The sequence below is a fragment of the Dendrobates tinctorius genome, unplaced genomic scaffold (assembly GCF_039654945.1).
Source record: "Dendrobates tinctorius isolate UK_male_01 unplaced genomic scaffold, ASM3965494v1 ptg000091l, whole genome shotgun sequence".
NCBI lineage: Eukaryota > Metazoa > Chordata > Amphibia > Anura > Dendrobatidae > Dendrobates > Dendrobates tinctorius.
Window position 1 is genome coordinate 14,407,115 of NW_027361759.1, and position 19,492 is coordinate 14,426,606.

Here is a 19,492-nt window from a genome sequence, read left to right on the forward strand (position 1 = left end):
TTGATTAATGTTTAGTTTACAGACAAAGGTGAGAATGGTATGGAACAAGCAATATAGCAAATATGAATCAGGTTAGCAAAATGCTGTAGACTAAAAGAAAATGGAATTCTAGTGATGTTTGGCATTTCAGGCTCGAATAGAAGAGCTAGAAGAGGAACTGGAAGCTGAACGGGCAGCACGAGCAAAGGTGGAAAAGCAGAGGTCAGATCTCACAAGGGAGTTGGAAGAATTAAGTGAAAGACTTGAAGAGGCTGGTGGAGCAACTTCTGCCCAGTTGGAAATGAACAAGAAACGAGAAGCAGAGTATCTGAAACTACGCCGAGATCTGGAAGAAGCCACTTTGCATCATGAAGCTACGTCGGCAGCTCTAAGAAAGAAACATGCCGATGCCGTCTCAGAACTAGGAGAACAAATTGACAATCTTCAAAGAGTGAAGCAAAAACTGGAGAAGGAAAAGAGCGAGCTCAGGATGGAGGCAGATGATCTGTCTTCAAACATGGAACAACTAGTCAAATCTAAGGTGTGTTTTAGAAAATACAGCATATTTTATCTTTACCTTTTTTGTAAAAAATTTAATAGACATAAAACAAAAAATTTCATTTTTTTTTTTACAGTATGATAGATAAAACATAAATTTAAGTTTAGCAGATGCCAAGCATTGGACTAACTAAAATACTGTAGAATGAGTGTGTTTTCTGCAATTGCCTGGAAATATTAGGGTATAGGTAAACCATGTCTTCTAGGTGCCACAATAGCCTTTGAATTTTTCAAGCAGAAAACACTTAAGTAAAATGCCAGCGGCGTCTTTTTTGCTTATTTTTGCGACGGTTGTGCTTGCAATGTCTTTTTTTTTACTTTATATAAAAAGACGCAAACCTTCTGAAGAATGGTCAGTACACTTCTTTTAGCCACTTTGAGGCTTTGGAAGCATACAGCGGTTAAAAGAAGTACAAAAAGATGAAGCAAATGCACTGCAAGTCATTTTTACATTGCTATCCATTTGTTCATTGCTGTTGGAGTTTTTCTTTTTAGCCCTTTTTCAGGTGAGTTCCAGGCAGAAAGTGCCTGTAAAAGTACACATAGCCTTAACGCGGCCCTCAGGATAAAATATGTCGGGTCTAGGGCATTAGATTCATTATGACCCAAACGTGTTATTTTTAAAGATCTGAACCAATTGTTTCTGTAAAAATTCGGTATGCTGAAAAAGTATATGTCTATAGTGAACTGTCTCAATACAAGAATGCTTGACTATGTGACTATATTTTAGGGTATATCAGAAAAACTGTGCCGTACTTATGAAGACCAGCTTAATGAAGCAAAAGCGAAGTTGGATGAAATGACCCGTCAATTAAATGACCTCACCACTCACAGAGGAAAACTTCAAGCTGAAAATGGTGCCCGTGACTTTTTGTACCATTAACATTAATAAAAGTAGCATAAGGTTATAGGTAGTATGAAGCTATTGCCATACAGTTTGTATATAAATCAGCCAATACCCATCCAGAGTTACTATGTCATTCAGTGAGTAGGAAGAAGAACATGGTGTAAGCAGCGCAAACATTTTCCATAAATGTTCATAAGATGTTCTCTACCTACATCTGAGATAGAAAAAGATTAGAAGCAGAAGTTTGCAGGCAATGTACGACTGCAAATGTCACCAGAACACATCTTGATTGCTGACATTTAATATATTTGTCTCATAAATGTTAAAAAACAGGGGAATTTTCTAGACTTCTTGAAGAGAAGGAATCTTTAATAAGTCAGCTGTCCAGAGGGAAATCTTCATTTACTCAACAGATAGAAGAGCTTAAAAAACAACTAGAAGAAGAAACAAAGGTAACGTAGTTTTGTACTGCCATGCTTCAGCTAACAGATGACCTCTACATGATTTAGATCACACACCGTTCTTTTCCTACCTGTAGGCAACAACGGAATTGTGGTGCTACTGTCACGCAATACTGTTAACATGTGGCGCTTTGTGAAAATGCTGCTCACCATTTTGCAGATGTAGGATTCTTCATGCAATCTTGCATCGAAGCGTAAATGAAAAAACAAGTAAAGCAGAGAAATTCAATTTTGTGTCTATTTGTCTGACCCAAACAGAAACAGAGACCCGCAACACTTAAAGTGAACCTGTCCTGTTGAAAATCATTGGTTGTTATGGAGCTGGCGGTGCTGATTAGATAGATATACATTTGCAGTAAAACTTGTATTATAGTCATTGAAATTCCTGGTGTTTGTATGTATATGGGTCCAGCGGGTGGTCTTATTCAGTGAACTGTAAAGCGCTGCGGAATATGTTGGCGCTATATAAATAAAGATTATTATTATTATTATTGATGGTCTTCCCTATATGTCTATGCATGCAGACATACCCGTCAATCACTGAGTGTGGCCGCCAACAGGACCTATACGTATACAAACAAGTTATACTGAATATTTTCCATCAAACCTATATATAATTTTGCTTATCGTCTTCTTCTCTATATCATGGTATCCATAGATTCAGGCAGTATGTACATCGTGTCAATATCCCTTTAAAAAATACAAGTTTGTAATGTCCAGACTTCATACATGACACTCTGACATCTACATGCACAGATCTTAACATAACATTAGACTCATTGAATAGGTAAATTTTCTGCTCTGAGGCAATTACTTATGTAACTCTTTATGTTCTGGCACTTTAATTATAATTACAAACACACCCCTGCCTAAATGTGACAATGGAGAAGCATGAAAAAAATCCCTATGGGACAGTACATTGGCAGCCATGTTAGTAGTAGGTTTCGGTCTCTTCCAACTATCATATTCTGTTTCTTCTCCCAGCCATTCAAAATTTTCATGTTGTCCCCAGCTTCAGATTAATGGCCTTATGGATTATCTATGGCACATGTTTCAAATCATGACATTTGGCACTCATACTGAAATACATTAATTTTGTTCCTCAGGCCAAAAACGCACTGGCTCATGCTCTTCAGTCTGCCAGACATGATTGCGATCTTCTCCGCGAACAATTTGATGAAGAACAAGAGGCTAAAGCCGAGCTCCAGAGAAGTCTGTCCAAATGCAATGCCGAGGTGGCTTTATGGAGGAATAAATATGAAACAGACGCTATTCAGAGGACAGAGGAGCTGGAAGAGGCAAAGTAAGATTCCTAAGTACTAGGCAGAAAAGATATATATCTTTGTACCGTGTTAGCCAGTAGATAGAAGAATATTTAGAATTGAGAGTCCTCAGTGGAGAAGAATATTTAGAATTGAGAGTCCTCAGTGGAGAAGAATATTTAGAATTGAGAGTCCTCAGTGGAGAAGAATATTTAGAACTGAGAGTCCTCAGTGGAGAAGAATATTTAGAATTGAGAGTCCTCAGTGGAGAAGAATATTTAGAATTGAGAGTCCTCAGTGGAGAAGAATATTTAGAACTGAGAGTCCTCAGTGGAGAAGAATATTTAGAATTGAGAGTCCTCAGTGGAGAAGAATATTTAGAATTGAGAGTCCTCAGTGGAGAAGAATATTTAGAATTGAGAGTCCTCAGTGGAGAAGAATATTTAGAACTGAGAGTCCTCAGTGGAGAAGAATATTTAGAATTGAGAGTCCTCAGTGGAGAAGAATATTTAGAACTGAGAGTCCTCAGTGGAGAAGAATATTTAGAATTGAGAGTCCTCAGTGGAGAAGAATATTTAGAACTGAGAGTCCTCAGTGGAGAAGAATATTTAGAACTGAGAGTCCTCAGTGGAGAAGAATATTTAGAATTGAGAGTCCTCAGTGGAGAAGAATATTTAGAATTGAGAGTCCTCAGTGGAGAAGAATATTTAGAACTGAGAGTCCTCAGTGGAGAAGAATATTTAGAATTGAGAGTCCTCAGTGGGACTCTCAATTCCAAATATTCTTCTAAGTACTATGCACTTTTTATAAGTGAGTAAAGCCTGTTGGGCGCAGTCGGTGTCCATCATGTGACAGATCCGGCATTATGTGGAGATTTACACAGAGGTGAACAGGGCCTTAATTGTAAAGACCATAGCAAAAGAAAGCAAAATTTCTCATTTATATTTGTACGTACTTTATGTGATTGCTTTTACAATTTTTCATAGAAAAAAGTTAGCTACACGGCTCCAGGAGGCTGAAGAGGCCGTTGAAGCTGCTAATGCTAAGTGTGCTTCTCTGGAGAAGACCAAACATCGCCTGCAGAGTGAGCTGGAAGACATGATGATTGATCTGGAGAGGTCCAACGCTGCTGCTGCTGCTATGGACAAGAAGCAGCGCAATTTTGACAAAATTATATCTGACTGGAAACAGAAGTATGAGGAGGCCCAGGCTGAGCTTGAAGGCTCACAGAAGGAGGCCCGCAGCTTGAGCACTGAACTGTTTAAGTTAAAGAATGCCTATGAGGAAGTGCTGGATATCTTGGAAACCGTAAAGAGGGAAAATAAGAATCTGCAAGGTTTGTGATTTATATTAAAAAATATATACCTAAAATGTTCCCCCGTAGTAGTGAAATTACCAAACCATGGTGTCACTAGAGCAGTCTGGGAAGCTAATGGTAATTTTGGATGAATTCAGAGGGTTGATCTGTTGCTGGCATCAATTAGGAAGAGCACCAAGAAAAAAATCGGACTACAATCAGACGAATATTATTCAGTGGGGAAGTGCAGACGATTTTTTTTTTCACTGACCGAAACTACGGGTGAAAAATAAATAAATCGCAGAATGCACTAGATTCTTCCGTGTGTCGGATGAGACTCATCCTTTCAATTCTATGGGTGAGCAAATAAAAAAAAAAATCAGATGCCATAGAGCGTAACAGTATAGCATCCATCTTTTATGGATTTATTGCAATTCCTGGACATAGGAAACTGTAAATGGCCTTGTAAATTATTAATAGTTGCTGATGTAAAAATAATGGATTGCATATGGACATATTGCAGTTTTCTGGATGAAACTCTGATTTTTTTATACGGTTGTGTGACTCTGGCTTTAATATGATATCTACCTATTGTGAGCTAATAATCACCCTTACAGCTTGTAAAAAGCTTTCTTCTCAATTTAGACTGTTGAATAGTTATAAATATAATTATAAAGTATAAATTTTGTAAAAAAAAGCTTATGCAAGCTGTGTAGTTTATGGGAAAAATTCAGTATAACCTGTGTGTTTTATTCATTTAATCCTCCGCTCTTTCTGGGATGTTGGGTCCAGTGGGCGGTCCTATCAGTGACTGACAGCTACCTCTGTATGCACACTTATACAAGGACAGCTGTCAGTCACTGATAGGACCGCCCACTGGACCGAACACCCCAGATAGAGCAGAGGATTAATTGATGGAAGCACAGGTTAATCTGAATATTTTCTCACAAAACTATACATCAAACTAATCCGCTCCTCCTGCTCTATGCCTTAAGATTGGACTGTAATTTCATGGTGAGAATCGTGTTGCCAAGTCATTTTTATGGCAAAATGAACACTGACAAACTCAATACACAAGAGCGGAATTTCATTTTTATTTTGCCATTTCACGGCACTTGGATTTTTTCCTCCATATTTTAGCACATTATATGGTAAAATGAATAGTATAATATAAAATTACTGCACATTCCACAAAAAATAATCCCTCATACAACTATGTCGACAGGAAAATAAAAAAAAGTTGTTTTTTGGCCACGTGGGAAGCAGTTAACTGCAGGAGCCGGAAATGTCTCTCTATTACATTGAATGATAATGTCTAGACTGTAACCTATAGATATTTGATTTTCAGAGGAGATTTCTGATTTGACTGACCAAGTCAGTGACGGAAATAAGAATTTGCATGAAGTAGAGAAAGTGAAGAAACAAGTAGAACAAGAGAAGTCAGAGGTTCAGGTGGCCTTGGAGGAAGCTGAGGTGAGGACAAGCCATACTATATGCATACGTGTAATTGTTATATACTTTGTGCCTTATGAGAAAATGATTGGTTGTTGGAATGACGATATGATTCTCTGGAATCATGACGGAATTATTTGTACTGCATGTTATATAGAGCATCTTAGCCACTGGTCGCGCAGCCTGTGAGGGTTTTTGGTTATAGGTTTCTGGACTCTAATGGCCTATGTTGGATTAAAGGGGTTGTCTCATGAACAAAAGTTCATTTTATTCAATACATCTTGGAATAGTAATAATTTCCACAATTAGATGTGTTTAAATTAAATGTCCCTGTGCTGAGATAATCTTATAAATGTGCCCCTACTGTGTACTGTGTAATGGCTGTGTCTGACCGTGCAGGAACATGGTCTGATCATACCACAGCTCCAGGGCAGGGGGGAGAAATAAAAATGTACAGACATTACAGCATGGAATCACAAATTATTTTTTTACTTGAAGTAAAATATTGTTGTAAAAAGTACAAGTAAATGTTTTACCTCACAAAAAGAATCAGCTGTGATCCCATACTGTCCTGTCTGTATACTCTTTTGCCTCCTCCCCTGCCCAGGAGGTGTGGTATGATCAGACCATGTTCCTGTACAGTCAGACACAGCCATTACACAGTACACAGCAGAGGCAATTTATAAGATTATCCCAGCACAGGAACATTATTTAAACACAACTAAGTGTGGAAATTATTATTATTCCAATAATCTATTGATTAAATTCAACTTATGTTTGTGGGAAAACCACTTTAAAGTAATAAAATTTGAAGTTAGCTTCCCCAGGTACAGCGCTGCCTCTGTGCCGCTGCTACAGTTTCTGTTTACTTGCTGCAGTGCTGAAATCACAACGGACGCACACATCACTGCTGCAGCCAATCATTGAGTTTAGCACAAAGTTCCACAAGAATCCGAGATTCTCATGTGGCACCGGTCGAAAATTAATTGCCCACCCATGACATATCTCATATACTGTATACCCCAACACACTGCTTATATATTGGGGAATACAAAAAGAAAAAGTGTCAGACTCCCATTTAAAAATGACACGTTGGTAGAAAGTGAATGGAGGCTTTATATGAATTACTGTAAGTTTGGCCAAACACTATAGCACTGAATTCATCAAGACTCCTGATTTGTACAAAAGTCTTGGAGTGAGATGTGCTAAAATTGATTAAGAGGCATTTGACTCTTAACGGGAATTTGTCAGCAGGATTTAACCCCCCAAACTCTTTATATGTTCATGTAGCACCTTCAAAAACAAGCTCAGCAATGCCATTAAATGACCAGTCCATTCCTCCATTACTGAGAAATCAGTTTAAATTGATATACAAATGAGGCTGAAGAGCTAATGTGATCTGATGCTTCTGTCACTCCAGCTCTGTACTTCACTTAGCACCACCTCCTCCTGTTTGTTTGAAAGGCACAATGATGTGTGACTTCAGGCAAAGGAGTCATCAGTCAAGCAGGATGGGTAATAGAGCTGGAGTGACAGAGGCTCTCATACATCTACCTACATTCATACATCTACAAACTAACTTACATATCTATTCAAACTCTGATTTCACAGTAACAGTGGATCTGGCCGGTCATGTAAAGGTATTGCTGGACTTGTCTTCTACATGCGCATATAAATAGTTTGGGGATTGAAATTTAGCTGATAGATTCCCTTTAATGAATTTCACACATCTTTCAGCTGCTGTGTGCCATGTTTGCAGCATAAATTATACCCCCTCCTGCCTAAGCTCACTATTCAAAAAGATTCTGGGGCTGGCATAAAAACCACAACTTTTTTTGTGTAACAATGAGTTGCGCAAAAAAAAAAAAATTACATTTTATACAGATTTTTTCCCAACAACTATTTGGGGATTCAGTGGATTACGGTATATTTTTCTGTACAAGCATTCGAAAACAGTTTATATATGATTTTTCTCCATTCTTATCAGGGTGCCCTTGAACATGAAGAAAGCAAAACTCTCAGGTTCCAGCTAGAAGTATCTCAAATAAAAGCAGATTTTGAAAGAAAACTGTCAGAAAAAGAGGAAGAGACAGAAAATATAAGGTATCATCTGCAAACACGGCCACTGTCCTGTGATTCTTGTGTATAGACAAAAACGAAAGATGCTCCTTTATAATTAATCTTAATCAGCAGTTCTCTATTGTGGGACCACCGGTCTCATGTATGAAGTCTAGTGCAAGCTGGACCTTGAGCGATTGCTTGCCGGTCTTATTACGGCCTTTATTTTATTACCTGTAGTACGTACTTAGCAATCATTTTCATACGTGAGCCCCCATCTGTCACCGATTTATATGTCAATGGATTCTCGCTTTACTGTATTTAAATGATCTCCTCAGTGGACCAAATTTCACATCTAAAGAGATTATTATCTGGTCCTTTCTTATTTAAAGCAAACAACCTTCATAGTACAAATTTTGATGAATGATGAACTTTGAAGATTGCATATGGTAAATAGTCAGTTTCACAGAGAATCTGTCATACAGCAGGTATATTTAGGAGGAGAAGTCATTTCTCCTGACATGTCTAATTTTAGAAAATATCTGGGTGAAATTTGCTTAATGTGCCAATCTTAAACTTAAAGGGAATCTGTCACCAGGTTTTGCCACTTAATCTAACAGCAGCATAAAGTAGGGACACAGACCCTGATTCCAGTTATTTGTTACTTACTGGGCTGCTTGGTGAAGTTTCAATCAAATCACTACTTTATCAGCAGGATATTACCACTAGAGGACTAGTAAACCTGTTACCATGTAGTCCTCCATATTCGTGAGCTGTGTATAAACCTGTCCCCACCACTGTTTGGCAGTTTTCTGTCTATAAACAGTGTACACAGAAAGCTCTCAATCAGTGCTGTGAGCGGGGTTATATAGAGCTCAGAACTCAGAGAACCGATAGATCTGCAGGAGATAAAACAGAGTTTCCATCAAAACTGCAGCAAGCAGCCCAGTAAGTGAGACATCGCTGGAATCTCTGCCCCTACATCATGCTGCTCCCAGATGGGGTACCAAAACCTGCTGACAGGTTCCTTTTAAATGTGCAGAAGTGCAATTTATGGCCTCTCAATTAATTTTTGGCACATATACTAGCACCAGAAACAATTTGCTGCAATTGCGGACATTAGTGATAGTAAATCTGCATGTCCTTCTGCGGCTAATCTCCTTTTCCAGATACATTACAAAAGTGGTCAGATGTGTGAAAAATAACAAATTGCTGTGCAAATATACTATGCACCATCATTAGCAAATTATCTTCACCATAAACGTAGCATAAAGTCCTTGATGTTTTCCCCCCTCTGTGTAATGCTGTTCCTCTGTTATTCCTCTTAAATATTTATGGCTAAATTGACAAGTAGGTGTTAGCATTCTTCTTATCAAAGAGGTGTGTCCCTCACAGTTTGATGCCAGCACTGATTGGACAATGTCAGGTTTTGTAAGGACAGGCCCTCAACTGGTAACACCCAAATGTCAATTTATTCTGGCATTTCTAGAAGGAATAACACTGGAATGACGCAAGATAGAATTCTAAGAAAAGATGCTCCAAAATGTGTATTTTATGGGGAATTCAAGTATTCATTAAAACAGAATGCAGGATCCAGTTAAAAACAGACTGATTAATGGATACATTTTTTTAACTGGATCCTGCACAATAAAAAAATGAAGTCTGCTACACTTTTCCAAACCTACTTTACAGCTGTACAAACATATACCAACCATAGCGAAGCAAAAAGACCTTTCTTTTCTCTCAATTTGGTCATAATAGACACATTACCAAGTGTCTCAGGGATGTTCCCTGCATACGGTAAATGTTAAACGTAAGCCAACAACATGGTGTGAACATAGCCTAATTCTGGCAATGTAAAACTGTTTATGAACCAAAGTCATTATTCTTACATTCACTACTAATGTATGTGACAAAAAACCAGGAGAAACCAACAGCGTATCATTGAGTCATTGCAGTCTAACTTGGATTCGGAAGCCAAAAGTAGAAACGAGGCAGTACGACTTAAGAAAAAAATGGAAGGAGACCTGAATGAAATGGAAATTCAGCTAAGTCATGCAACTCGGCAAGCTACTGAGGCAACAAAATCCATGCGGAACCTACAAGCGCAGATGAAGGTATTGTGGTATGGGAATAGCAGAGTACAGCTAAATGTGTGAGGAGACAATATGGCTTGATATACTAGTAATAGGCATTTATGCTTTCTAACTAGATAAAATATTTCTCAAGTGAAATTGAGGTTAATAAAGATTATTACAGATGGGCAATACATAAAGGAGTTGCCCACTATTTGGACAACCCCTTCTTAAATGCTGATTGCCACCTTGTAAAATTTCAAAAGACAGGTTTGCACCCGCCTGCCTGTCTGCCATTCCATGCCACTCCAGTCTAATGAGGATAAAAGTTCCACATTCTGCCAATCGGGTCCAAGCAGTCAGACCCCCACCAATCAGTACGTTATCACTTATCCTGTGGAGAGATGATTACTTGTTTTCACAGAAGGACCCCTGTCCTTATAAGTGCATCTCTGCCGCTGTGTTATAAAGTATTTAATCTCTAATGGAAGTAAAGAATCTTACACAATCATACACAACACAATCCACTATACCAAGACCAATAATACCACATACAGGGAAGAAATACCACCATACCATAACTAGACTACATATTCCACCTCATAGTGACTGAAAAATACCACATACTAGGGACAAATACCACCACACCGTGACCAGACCACATAGTGACCAAATAATACCACATACATGGAACAAACACGCCCCACCATGAACAGACCATATAGTGACCAAATAATACCACATATTGCTAGCATATATCGACCAAATAATACCCCACATAGTGACCGAATAATACCACATACAAGGGACAAATACCATCACACCGTGACCAGACCACATATTATCAATGTATAGTGATCAAATACTACAATACTGATCATGAATACAAACCACAATGCTAACAACACTGTTATTGCCACCAGTGACATTATACACAGAAGGTCTGTATACAGTGTCAGTGTACAGGTAATACAGTGATCACCAGTGACATTATACATATATCCATCTTTGGCCCCTACATATATCCATCCTGGCTCCCCCCATATATTTATTCTGGTCCCTTGTCCTGGCCCCTCCATATATCCATTTTGGCCCCTCTATATATCAGTTCTTCATCCCACATATATCCATCCATCCTGGGCCCCTCTATTTATCCATCCCCCAGAGATCCATCATGGCCCCCCCTTGATTCTTGTCTTAGTCTATTTATTACACTTAGTTATCAGTCATGTGATGTCTTTAGGATTATCAAGTTCAGCTAGATGATGCGACACATCTTACTGAGGACCTTAAGGAACAGGCCGCAGTCAGTGAGAGAAGGAGTTTTCTGCTGCAAGCTGAGCTTGATGAACTGAGGGGAGCTCTGGACCAAACTGAACGTGCCAGAAAACTGGCAGAGCAGGAACTTCTAGAAGCTACTGAAAGGGTCAACTTGCTTCATTCACAGGTTTGCCAATTCATGTTCTTCAACAATTTATTTGATGTTATGTTTTACTGAGAATTATTATTACATTATATTCTAAGAAATATTCTAGGAGATAACAATATTTTAGAATTTTTACCTAATTTAAATAGTATTTTTTAAAATTTTTATATGTGTGTGGAGCCTATAGAGCACTCGTACCTATTAAATAGAAATATGTAAATTTCACTAATTATTGACTAAGCGAGACAGCCAAGCACTGTACTTGGCTTTCTACGTTGCCCCAATACAGAATGAATTGGGGGCTGGCAAAGCATGAGCAATGGCGCTGTATTCAAATGGGAAGATAGAAGTCCCCTTTTTTGGTGATTGATCTGAATAAATGATAACGTCTTACCAGAATAACCCGTTAGGGCAGAGATCTTGAAATCCGTGAAGAAATGAAAACACAAAATGTATTAATAAATTCTGAAACTTTGCATTACTCAATGGTCTAACATGATTTCTATGGAGCATATTGCATTGGATTGTATTCCATATAATATGAGAATATCCTCATAAAGCAAATAGATGAAGCAGCGACTCAAGGAGAAGTCATTATTATGGGGGACTTCAACTACCCTGAAATACATTGGGGAACCGAAACCTGCAGTTCCAGCAAGGGTAATAGGTTTCTGACAACGATGAGAGACAATTACCTTTCACAACTGGTTCAGGACCCAACAAGAGGGGGGGCACTGCTAGACCTAATATTAACCAACAGGCCAGACACTTGGGTAATAGTGATCACAAATTAATACGTTTTCATGTATCCTTTAATAAGATGTGTAGTAGAGGGGTTACAAGGACACTAAACTTCAGGAAGGCAAATTTCCAACGGATGAGAGATGATCTTGGTGCAATTAACTGGGACGATATCCTGAGACATAAAAATACACAAAGAAAATGGGAGACATTTATTAGCATCCTGAATAGGACCTGTGCACAATATATACCGTATGGGAATAAACATGCGAGAAATAGGAGGAAACCACTATGGCTAAATAGAGCTGTAAGGGGCGCAATAAGAGATAAAAATAAAGCATTTAGAGAATTAAAGCAAGTAGGTAGTGATAAGGCATTAAATAAATACAGAAGATTAAATAAATTCTGTAAAAAGCAAATAAAGACAGCAAAGATTGAGACAGAGAGACTCATTGCCAGAGAAAGTAAAAATAATCCCAAAATATTCTTTAACTACATAAATAGTAAGAAGCTAAAAAATGATAGTGTTGGTCCCCTTAAAAATAGTCTGGGTGAAATGGTGGATGAGGATGAGGAAAAAGCCAATATGCTAAATAACTTTTTTTCAACAGTATTTACACAAGAAAATCCCATGACGGATAACATGATCAGGGATAAAAATTCTCCATTAAATGTCACCTGCTTAACCCAGCAGGAAGTACGGCGGCGTCTACAAATCACTAAAATTGACAAATCCCCGGGCCCGGATGGGATACACCCCAGAGTACTGCAGGAATTAAGCACAGTCATAGATAGACCACTATTTTTAATCTTTAAAGATTCCATAATAACAGGGTCTGTACCACAGGACTGGCGTATAGCAAATGTGGTGCCAATATTCAAAAAGGGGACAAAAACTGAACTTGGAAATTATAGGCCAGTAAGTTTAACCTCAACTGTGGGTAAAATCCTGGAGGGTTTTCTAAGAGATACTATACTGGAGTATCTGGAGAAGAATAACCTTATGACCCAATATCAACATGGGTTTACAAGAGACCGTTCCTGTCAGACTAATCTGATAAGCTTTTATGAAGAGGTAAGTTCCGGACTGGACCAAGGGAATGCAGTGGACGTGGTGTACATGGACTTTTCAAAAGCTTTTGATAAGGTGCCACACAAAAGGTTGATACATAAAATGAGAACAATGGGGATAGGGGAAAATATGTGTAGGTGGGTTAAGAGCTGGCTCAGGGATAGGAAACAAAGGGTGGTTATTAATGGAGCACACTCGGACTGGGTCACGGTTAGCAGTGGGGTACCACAGGGGTCAGTTTTGGGCCCGCTTCTTTTTAACATATTTATTAATGACCTTGTAGGGGGCATAGAGAGTAGAATTTCAATATTTGCAGATGACACTAAACTCTGCAGGGTAATTAATACAGAGGAGGACAATTTTATATTACAGGAGGATTTATGTAAACTAGAAGCTTGGGCTGATAAATGGCAAATGAGCTTTAATGGGGATAAATGTAAGGTCATGCACTTGGGTAGAACGAACAAGTTGTATAATTATGTGCTTAATTGTAAAACACTGGGCAAAACAGTCACTGAAAAAGACCTGGGTGTATGGGTGGACGACAAACTCACATTTAGTGGCCAGAGTCAAGCAGCTGCTGCAAAGGCAAATAAAATAATGGGATGCATTAAAAGAGGCATAGATGCTCATGAGGAGAACATAATTTTACCTCTATATAAGTCACTAGTGCGACCACACTTAGAATACTGTGTACAGTTCTGGTCTCCGGTGTATAAGAAAGACATAGCTGAACTGGACCGGGTGCAGAGAAGAGCGACCAAGGTTATTAGGGAACTAGGGGGTCTGCAATACCAAGACAGGTTATTACACTTGGGGTTATTTAGTTTGGAGAATCGAAGGCTTAGGGGTGATCTTATTACAATGTATAAATATATGTGGGGACAATACAAAGACCTTTCTAATGATCTTTTTACTCTTAGACCTGTGACGGGAACAAGGGGGCATCCTCTACGTCTGGAGGAAAGAAGGTTTAAGCATACTCACAGACGCGGATTCTTTACTGTAAGAGCAGTGAGACTATGGAACTCTCTGCCATATGATGTTGTAATGAGTGATTCACTACTAAAATTTAAGAAGGGACTGGATGCCTTTCTTGAAAAGTATAATATTACAGGGTATATACACTAGTTTCATTAATATTGCGTTGATCCAGGGAGCTAGTCTGATTGCCGTATGTGGAGTTGGGAAGGAATTTTTTTCCCCAATGTGAAGCTTACTGTTGCCACATGGGTTTTTTTTCCCTTCCTCTGGATCAACATGTTAGGGCAAGTTAGGATAGGATATGGGTTGAACTAGATGGACTTAAAGTCTCCCTTCAACCTTAATAACTATGTTAATAACTATATTCTAATAGCTATGTATTTACAGAATACAAGCCTCATTAATCAGAAGAAGAAGCTGGAGACTGATTTAACTCATATGCAGAACGAAGTTGAGGAGTCCATTCAAGAATGCAGAAATGCAGAAGATAAAGCTAAGAAAGCTATAACTGATGTGAGTCTAGTCCTACCAATACATACATTACATGTTCATCGTGAAATGGTGTAAATGCTATCCACATTTTGCAGTGAATTGTAGGTATGAATAGAAAGTAAAAGAACTCGCCAATATCATTTTTATTGAGTTACGGATTCATTTCTTACTGTGGTCGGTATTGGGTTTTATGTATATTTAGGCTGCCATGATGGCCGAAGAGCTCAAGAAAGAGCAAGACACCAGTTCTCACTTGGAGAGGATGAAGAAAAACATGGAGCAGACTATTAAGGATTTACAGAAGAGACTGGATGAAGCAGAACAGATTGCACTCAAAGGGGGCAAGAAACAAATTCAAAAGCTTGAGTCTCGGGTATAGATGGATAGATAGATTTGTAGAAACGCATTTTAGTACTATATTTTAGGAAAGTTCTGAACCTTAAAATACCTTCTGTCTTAGATACGTGAATTGGAAAATGAACTGGAAACAGAACAGCGCCACAATTCCGAGTCACTGAAAGGAGTCCGCAAGTATGAGCGCCGCATCAAGGAGCTAACATATCAGGTATTGTAAATTGTATAAGTTGAGAGAAATTAAAGATAGGTACATTTTAGCTTTATACAACAAAGTTAAAGTTTTTTTTTAGAATATAAAAGGGTAAATAGTTTGAGGATATACAGGTATTCACAAAGCCAATAGTGCTCTTCGGTTTTAATGGGGCTTATATTACTTCAACATTAAGCTTGCCTTAGACCAGTGGTGTTAGGGCTGGCGGAACGCACCAAATTATAATAGTAGGTGCGTTCGCAGTCCGGGGTCCACGGTGCAGAGGTGGTACACTGCTGCTAAGTAATGGCAGAAAAATTAAGCGGTGTGAAACCAGTCACACGTGGGTTACGTCACCCAATGTGAACAGGACGAACTCTGTTACTGCACAGAGCCGCACCACCGCTGAAAGTAGATGCCGGAGCCTGTTAACTCACAGAGCTCGGCCAAAAGAGCGCACAGTGTACGGCCACAGAACTCTACCCCAAGGGCATGGGGTTAGAGTCCTTCTAGGCCCACTGAACGCGCGGCGTCGCTGCCGTGAGCGCCGCTATAGACGCTGGCTATGGAGCATGTGCACTGAGGCGTGCCGAGTCCCTGGTGAGGCCAGATGCTTGACTCAACCTCAGACCTACCTACGCCTAAGCCTGGGCGCTAGCAGGCTAGGCTGCACAACACATGCATACCAAGGGTAGGGGTTTCTTAATGAGTCATTCACGAGTGACATTCATACGTGCATACATCACTCACTCCACATAGTCTGTAAATACAGTCTATACTAGCGCATGGGCGAGCGGCCATGCGAACCTTTTATAGCCACGGGCGTCCGGGACCTTTCTGGTTTCTCGAATGGGCCAATCCGAACACGAGCAGGACCTGAGCACGTGAGCCTCGATCTCCAATGGGAGATCACTCCACGGGCATGCTCAGTGGCCCGACATGAGGACTTAGTCCCTGGAGAATCTCGCTGCTGAGCAGCATGGATTGTCATAGCTGTGCCAGAGGTGGCAGCAGCAAGCAAACCCACAGAGTTGGCCTGGGCAGAGCGCTGGGGCCAATGAATCTGCTGAGCAGGCTCCACTGCGGCCGAAGAATGGGAGACCGCTGGGTGCAAGGCTCTGGATTCCTGCTGTGGAGTGGCAGGAACCCGACGCCTAACAAGTGGTCCCCAACCTTTCTGACCTCGAGAGCCACATCCAGCTCTGAGAGAGGGTCACAAGCCACATTCAGCTCTGAGAGAGGGTTGCAAGCCACATCCAGCTCTGAGAGAGGGTTGCGAGCCATGTTCAGCTTTGAGAGATGGTCGCGAGCCACATCCGGCTCCCACACTCCCTCACATTAGTGGCAACTAAAGCCCCTATCATGGGTATAATGACAGCCAAAGCTTTTCCACAGAAGCAGTATATCAAGATCCAAGGGTTCCCATAATCCCCCCTCCAGTAATCTCCCATCAAGCGCTCCCACCACACTGTCATCCAGCTTCAAGCACCTCCTCTGACCAGTAGTATCATCCTGTCTCCCGCACAAAATTCTTAAATTATCTCTAAACCCCTAAGACCAGTATATGTGCATCCAGATCTGCTCTTCTGTGCCGGACTACTCACAAAATTCACCATTTTGAGATGCGCTCTTCATAGTTCTTTGCTAGACCTGGAGCTAATGCACCAAGCTGGCAGACAGCCGCAAGCCACAATTCATGAGATCGCAAGCCACATGTGGCTCCCGAGCTACAGGTTGGGGATCCCTACCTTAGACTATAGATTCCTGTGGATAAACTAATCTACAGGGGGTGTTATGGCCCCAATACACTATAGATTACAGTTGATGCAAATGACCAATTTCAACCAAAATGAATTAGTCGGGGAAAAACATGTGATTGTATTACCCAACTGATCACAGACCATCATTGTTTGAAATTAAGTCAGCTAATACATAGCTCGTTAAAAGGTAGATTTCCCGTCCATGAACGATCATTTTTTGAAAGAATATTTCTTGAAGGAGCGTTCTTTTATTGTCCATTGGCACTAAATATGAATGGCCAGGCTGAAGAGCTATAAGGGGCAATATAGACTAAAATGTGTATGGCTGAATCAGCATTACAATTGGTCAATGATTGTTCAAACAGCAACATACTTAATCTAATACTTAATCTAATACCCTTAATCTAATACTTAATCTAATACCCTTAATACTAGGGTCTGTTCTCAAGGTAAAAATAAATTGAGAGCAGAAGTAGGTGGTGTGAGCACGCATAATGTATTGTCTAGATTAGTATATTTCTGCTTGCCAAAATATGAAATATTGTCGTATTGTTGTACCTTTTCTCCCGCCGAAGGCAGAGGAAGACAAGAAAAATCTAATTCGTATGCAAGACTTGACTGATAAATTACAGCTAAAAGTCAAGAGTTACAAGCATCAAGCTGAAGAGGCTGTAAGTAAACCATGTGCGGTTAATGTAAAAGCAATAAAAAAAAACCCATCCCATAATGTAGGATATTGAAGTGGAGTCCGAAAGTGTGATACTTGCTGAGAGTAACAGTGCTGTAGAGCTGGGACTAGCTAGAGACATTTTGCATTGTATCTGTCCAAGCGTGATGCAATTAGAAAGGTGTACAAAAATCTCCATGTGGCCAGAAGTAAGGGTTTCTGAAAAGATATGTACACGTGTCATATTTGTTGCCAAAATCTCTGTAACTGTCCAAAACATTATTATTACTTATTTATATAGTGGCTACATATTCCGCAGCACTTTGCAGACAATACCAAGAGGGACTCACAATCTAAACCCCCTATCAGTATGACTTTGGAGTGTGGGACATAACCAGCGTATCCAAAGTAACCTCACACAAACGCAAAAAGAACATACAAACTCTTTGTAGATGTTTCCTCTTGGTGAACTTAGGACAGCAGAGCAGCAAAGCGACAGTGCTAACCACTGAGCCCCGTGCTTCCCCCTTGAATGGGGTATGTAAAAATCTACTGTATGTACAATTTGTACAAACAACCCAATTCAGATGCATGTAAATGTATTTTTATTCATATATTTCCTCTAAGAACTAAAGCTCCTTATGTTAAACTATGCTTATTACTATTTTGTAATGGTCAAATAATCCACTGTCTTTCAAAGGAACAACAAGCCAATCAGTACCTGACCAAATACAAGAAACTGCAGCATGAACTGGATGACGCCCAAGAGCGGGCTGATATAGCCGAATCACAAGTTAATAAACTGAGGAGCAAAACAAGAGATAGTGGGAAGGTGAGATGTCATCCTCTGATCACCATGGCTTATTGGTGCAACCATACACCTTCATCATTTCTGGTGTCCGATCTGCATGCATGAAGACTATATGCACTGTTGCATAACCTGTTAACATTTAATTTAAGTTGACAAACCTGTAATGTGAAACACGACTAATTGATAACATTTAAATATTTATTAGTATATTCATGAATATGCTAATAAATATATACATTTTATCAGTCGTGTTTCGCATTAAAGGTTTCTCATTTCCAATGGTTACACAACTAAAATTCAATCATATATACTAATTTAATTTACAGTAAGTTGCCGGACATCATTTTCATTTAAGTCATATTTTACTCTCTTGAAATTCATGTACCTATTTATTTCTAATCAATTAATTGTTGAACCTAATAATAACATATGTGAACACAAAATTGTACTTATATTGCGTCAATCAATGGAAAATCTTATGCCCAGTTTTATATACACATTGCGTATTTCACTCGTAGGTGCGTGAAGAGGAATGAACAGAAGACGTGTGAGGCTGCATTTTCAAAAACTTTGAAGCAATTTAGCCTGATGCTGAAAAGTGACCTAAGCATGCAACTACATAAAATAAATCTTATCACATAAAATGTATCTGTTATTGTCATCCTTTCTTGCTTCATAACACCCAGAAATCTTTAACATTTGTTCTTTTCCTTGGAATCATAATGATTATTGTCTATTGTAAGTGCAAAAAGGTCAATGACATTAAAAAGTTATCATTTTTATTTCATATTAAAATCTAAAAAAATAACATTAGAAAATAGGAATGAGACCAAATAAACAATCACAATATACAGTAGGGGGAAGTAGGTGCAAAATGAAAGATAACAAAAATTGTACATTTCTGGGCAATAGAACATCAGAACAGAGTAATAACGCTATTAAATGCCATTCAAAGCTCATTGACTGACCTCAGAGATGAATGCTGCAATCATTTTAGGAGAAA

The 19,492-nt window shown here is 39.2% G+C and overlaps 1 protein-coding gene across 1 annotated transcript in view; it reads left to right on the forward strand.

Moving 5' to 3' along the window:
• The window catches only part of MYH15 (myosin heavy chain 15), a 61,477-nt gene extending 42,344 nt beyond the window's left edge, over positions 1 to 19,133 (forward strand). The window contains exons 28-42 of the mRNA XM_073586251.1: positions 131 to 520; positions 1,268 to 1,394; positions 1,718 to 1,836; positions 2,952 to 3,148; positions 4,094 to 4,443; positions 5,753 to 5,877; positions 7,844 to 7,959; positions 9,839 to 10,031; positions 11,233 to 11,436; positions 14,600 to 14,725; positions 14,907 to 15,077; positions 15,165 to 15,269; positions 17,587 to 17,682; positions 18,379 to 18,510; positions 19,008 to 19,133. Of these exons, the coding sequence (XP_073442352.1) occupies positions 131 to 520; positions 1,268 to 1,394; positions 1,718 to 1,836; positions 2,952 to 3,148; positions 4,094 to 4,443; positions 5,753 to 5,877; positions 7,844 to 7,959; positions 9,839 to 10,031; positions 11,233 to 11,436; positions 14,600 to 14,725; positions 14,907 to 15,077; positions 15,165 to 15,269; positions 17,587 to 17,682; positions 18,379 to 18,510; positions 19,008 to 19,025 (2,469 nt within the window). The 3' untranslated portion in view covers positions 19,026 to 19,133. The remainder of the gene's footprint in view (positions 1 to 130; positions 521 to 1,267; positions 1,395 to 1,717; positions 1,837 to 2,951; positions 3,149 to 4,093; positions 4,444 to 5,752; positions 5,878 to 7,843; positions 7,960 to 9,838; positions 10,032 to 11,232; positions 11,437 to 14,599; positions 14,726 to 14,906; positions 15,078 to 15,164; positions 15,270 to 17,586; positions 17,683 to 18,378; positions 18,511 to 19,007) is intronic.
• Positions 19,134 to 19,492: the final 359 nt, after the last annotated feature.